At 41.3% G+C, this 4,842-nt stretch overlaps 1 protein-coding gene across 1 annotated transcript in view; it reads left to right on the top strand.

Moving 5' to 3' along the window:
* The window catches only part of SP8 (Sp8 transcription factor), a gene marked incomplete at its 5' end in the record, with an annotated part of 5,977 nt that extends 5,898 nt beyond the window's left edge, over positions 1 to 79 (top strand). Inside the window, one exon of the mRNA XM_006154488.1 lies at positions 1 to 79. Coding sequence (XP_006154550.1) covers positions 1 to 41 — 41 coding nt within the window.
* Between the last annotated feature and the right edge of the window lie 4,763 nt (positions 80 to 4,842).

Here is a 4,842-nt window from a genome sequence, read left to right as displayed (position 1 = left end):
TGCAGCCCCCTGAGCCCGGGCACCGCAATGGCCTAGAGTGACGCGCACCCCGCGCCCACCCCTCTCCCCGACCTCCCAACTCCAGCCTCTCTCCACTGCCCTGAGCCCGGGCACCGCAATGGCCTAGAGTGACGCGCACCCCGCGCCCACCCCTCTCCCCGACCTCCCAACTCCAGCCTCTCTCCACTGCACCCTGCTCGCTCTGTCTCTCTTTCTCTCACTCTCTCTCTTCTCTGTGACTTAACTTTGTAAAGGACATGTGGACATGTAAGTAACACGCATCGCTGTCCCGGGCCCTGGCTTTTCCTCTCCTCGGCTAACACTGCCTCAGCCCGGTGCAACTCGAACCCGCAACTCTCCAGGCCTTTAGTTCTAGTCCTCTCTTGTCCTCCTTCCGCCATCCCCAGGTCGTGACAGGCGTTAACTTTGAGAGGGCAGCGGCCGCTGGAGGTAGAGCTGGACGAATCCAGAGTTTGGGAGACCGCAAGCCCCCGCGTGGGCTGGAACGGCGCGGATGAGCAAACTTGAGCCGGAGCAATGGGAAGGGCGAGGCAGGAGACCCAGGCAGGGCATCCCGGCAAGGGCAGCCGCCGACTTGGTTCCGGAACCGCAACCCTAGGCGCCACCGCTTCCTCCCTAAATCTAGCCGGGTCGTTGCGTAATCTCGCGCGCCCTGCGCAGGCGGTCGGAGCTGGGTGGGGTGCCCATCTGGCAGCACCGAGACCCAAGTTTGCAGAGTTTAGCTTTCCCAACCCCGGCTCTGCTTCTTTCTTTGTTCCGTTAAGGTGGAACGGATTAAAGTTTCAGGGAAGGGCAGGGTTGTCGTGTTGCTGCAGCAAGCAAGCTTTCATCTTTATAACTTTTTTTTTTAACTTTAATACTGAAGGGATAAAAGTAACCTTCCCTTGGTTTCCCTTCTATTAATAGATAGTTTTTCCTCTAGCAGTGAGCAAGTCTTTCTCTGGAAACTGTGCTAATATTGATCCCAAAGTTATTTTGATCGCATTAACTTATGAGGTGGGGGTGGGGGTGAGGGTAGGTGTCTTTCTTATGCAAAAATACCCCTTTCCGGTGAGACCAGATTAACTATCTCCGTGTTTGTCCTTTTCTACCTCGTTTTTCACCACTCCCGAGCATAATCTCCCAATCTTTTTGTTCGTCCAGTCATCAATTTGTATAGTACCCATTTCTGTAAATCCTTCCAATTCATTGAAGATCTTAGGGTTAAAATTATTATTTTTTTTTAAATTTGAACTTATAAGCAAGTGAAGAAGCTGTCGTTTATTTCAGACGAGGCTGTAGTTAAATGCCAAAAGAGGGAAAATAGGGAAAAAAAATCTTTGTAAAATATATCTGAACCTAATGGTTTGTACAACTTGAGAATCGTTCTAGATTAGTTATCAATTAAATATAACTCCACCATTGTAAGGGTGCGAGGTGCAGTTGTCCAGGAGACGATTTTGTATAGTATTTTTCTTGTACATTACTTCCAGTAAATATTTGAAAATATATTGAAGTAAACTTGATTTTTTTTTTGTCACAAGAAAATATTAAGAAAGTTATTGTTGCAGTTCTGATAGTAACACGCATCGCTGTCCCGGGCCCTGGCTTTTCCTCTCCTCGGCTAACACTGCCTCAGCCCGGTGCAACTCGAACCCGCAACTCTCCAGGCCTTTAGTTCTAGTCCTCTCTTGTCCTCCTTCCGCCATCCCCAGGTCGTGACAGGCGTTAACTTTGAGAGGGCAGCGGCCGCTGGAGGTAGAGCTGGACGAATCCAGAGTTTGGGAGACCGCAAGCCCCCGCGTGGGCTGGAACGGCGCGGATGAGCAAACTTGAGCCGGAGCAATGGGAAGGGCGAGGCAGGAGACCCAGGCAGGGCATCCCGGCAAGGGCAGCCGCCGACTTGGTTCCGGAACCGCAACCCTAGGCGCCACCGCTTCCTCCCTAAATCTAGCCGGGTCGTTGCGTAATCTCGCGCGCCCTGCGCAGGCGGTCGGAGCTGGGTGGGGTGCCCATCTGGCAGCACCGAGACCCAAGTTTGCAGAGTTTAGCTTTCCCAACCCCGGCTCTGCTTCTTTCTTTGTTCCGTTAAGGTGGAACGGATTAAAGTTTCAGGGAAGGGCAGGGTTGTCGTGTTGCTGCAGCAAGCAAGCTTTCATCTTTATAACTTTTTTTTTTAACTTTAATACTGAAGGGATAAAAGTAACCTTCCCTTGGTTTCCCTTCTATTAATAGATAGTTTTTCCTCTAGCAGTGAGCAAGTCTTTCTCTGGAAACTGTGCTAATATTGATCCCAAAGTTATTTTGATCGCATTAACTTATGAGGTGGGGGTGGGGGTGAGGGTAGGTGTCTTTCTTATGCAAAAATACCCCTTTCCGGTGAGACCAGATTAACTATCTCCGTGTTTGTCCTTTTCTACCTCGTTTTTCACCACTCCCGAGCATAATCTCCCAATCTTTTTGTTCGTCCAGTCATCAATTTGTATAGTACCCATTTCTGTAAATCCTTCCAATTCATTGAAGATCTTAGGGTTAAAATTATTATTTTTTTTTAAATTTGAACTTATAAGCAAGTGAAGAAGCTGTCGTTTATTTCAGACGAGGCTGTAGTTAAATGCCAAAAGAGGGAAAATAGGGAAAAAAAATCTTTGTAAAATATATCTGAACCTAATGGTTTGTACAACTTGAGAATCGTTCTAGATTAGTTATCAATTAAATATAACTCCACCATTGTAAGGGTGCGAGGTGCAGTTGTCCAGGAGACGATTTTGTATAGTATTTTTCTTGTACATTACTTCCAGTAAATATTTGAAAATATATTGAAGTAAACTTGATTTTTTTTTTGTCACAAGAAAATATTAAGAATTATTGTTGCAGTTCTGATGAGCTGCAGGTTTTTTGAACTCACTTCTGGAGGTGCAGAGCCACAAACGCACTTTCGGGGCCTAGTTTTGCTCGAATATGAGTTTAGATAGGTATCAAACTGTAACTAAGACAATATTTGATAAATGTTGGATGACATTTAATTTAATGGAGCATGTACTTATTTGCATTTGCTGGCAGTTCAGGCATAGTTAAAGTGAGAGTTCTCCTATTATTTCATAATAACTGGGTCTGCCAAAACCCATGTATTAAATAAATTGTCCAAGTGAAACTCGACTAACTTTGGCCTTTGTGTATTTCCTGAAGGTAATATTGTTAACTGTTAATAAACACTCCTGACACTACATTAAACGTTTGCAGATTCTGCAAACTAATTGCTCATTGTAATGTTGAAATAATTTCGATATTTCACATTGAAATGAAAAGCCTTTCTCTGGAACATTTTAGACTTGCATTTTAAATGCATGAAATGTAATTGATTTATTTGTAATATTTTAAATGGTATTAATAAACTCAGATAAAAGACTAGGCCAGTTAATTTGTATTTTTTTCCCCCTTTTTAAACTATGGACATTTACATTTATCTTCAGTTAATTGTCTAACTTAAACAAAATATAACCCTATATTTGTGGTCATATTTAAGTGATTGCCTTTAAGATATTATTTAGATGGAAAGATCTATTTGGCAAAGCTGTGTTTTCTCTATTTACCAAGATAAAATGATAGTATCTAAGAAATGTAATTAATTATTTACCAGAAGGTTTAGCTCATAGCATCAGGATTTACTGACCTCTCCAAATTTGTACTAAGTCACCAAACAATTTAAAGAAAATTTCTCCATTCTGCTGCTTTCTCAGTCTTCACAAAGTCAGGTTGTTTGTCATTGATTGCATTTAGTATTTAAAAGGCCAAGCCTTATGTTCAAAGATCAATACTTTTAAAATAAAAACATAGGTTTGGGGATAACTTTTGTTGTTAGGAGGTGGAGGAGGTCAAGCTAACAAAAGCTTGTTTTTGGCATTCCATGTCTTAGCTAAAGATTATATAGAGGTAAATATCAGTAGTAGATTCCTGTTGAAATGAGTTATCTGTTCTTTAAAGCCTCTAAACAACACCAAAGAAAAGGAAGGTTAAACCTTAATCTATTTACTAGGCTATTGTTCAAAGGTGTCAATGATGCCAATAAAAAATATTGTCTTGTTATGTCTAAGTGCATTTAAGTAATGAGTGTTCCTGGAGCCATACTTTGAAACAGAAAATACTTTAAATGTTGATGGATGTTATATCACTATTTCACTATTAGAGTAATATTATTATTTTGAATCAAACTGAATAAAAAGTTAGTGTATTCAGATTCTTACAAATTTAGCATCTTTCTTTCTGTTTGCATCCTTTCTACTCTAAGTTCAATCTTTGCTATACATTTTGAACTGTAAATTTTCCATTGAAATTGATATAAAGATGTTGAAGTGAAAAATACAAAGTGTTATGAATATTATCAATCTAGGGGGAAATTTAAGGGTCAGATATATTTTAGAATAATGTAGATTGTGTCCGCATAGCAGACAGCCTTAAACCTGCCTGTCCCTGCAGGCAGCTGTTTGAGGCCTCCAGTCCCTTTGGTTTTAGTCAAGCAAGTTAGCTCTGATTCTTTGGTATATTATAGCTCTAAATGATGCTTTTTAAAAGTAAAATAGTCTTTCTGTCACTTTCTTCCTAGGAGTAACATTTTAAATGTTGTTTCTTTTTTATTGAAAGTTGCAGTGCCACAGAACACAGTTTAAGTGTTGTTTCTTTTTTATTGAAAGTTGCAGTGCTGAGGGAATCGGAGAGAATGGTTCTGAAGGAGTTAAATGTAGTGGCAGGTAAGAGGAAAGCTGCATGGTACATTTATAATATCAGTTGCATTACATCCAGAATCGACATTTGATTTAAGAGGTGGGTTATGACAAGGAGAGA

The sequence above is a fragment of the Tupaia chinensis genome, unplaced genomic scaffold, assembly GCF_000334495.1.
Source record: "Tupaia chinensis unplaced genomic scaffold, TupChi_1.0 Scaffold000410_1, whole genome shotgun sequence".
Lineage (NCBI taxonomy): Eukaryota > Metazoa > Chordata > Mammalia > Scandentia > Tupaiidae > Tupaia > Tupaia belangeri.
This window is presented reverse-complemented; position numbering and strand designations above follow the sequence as displayed.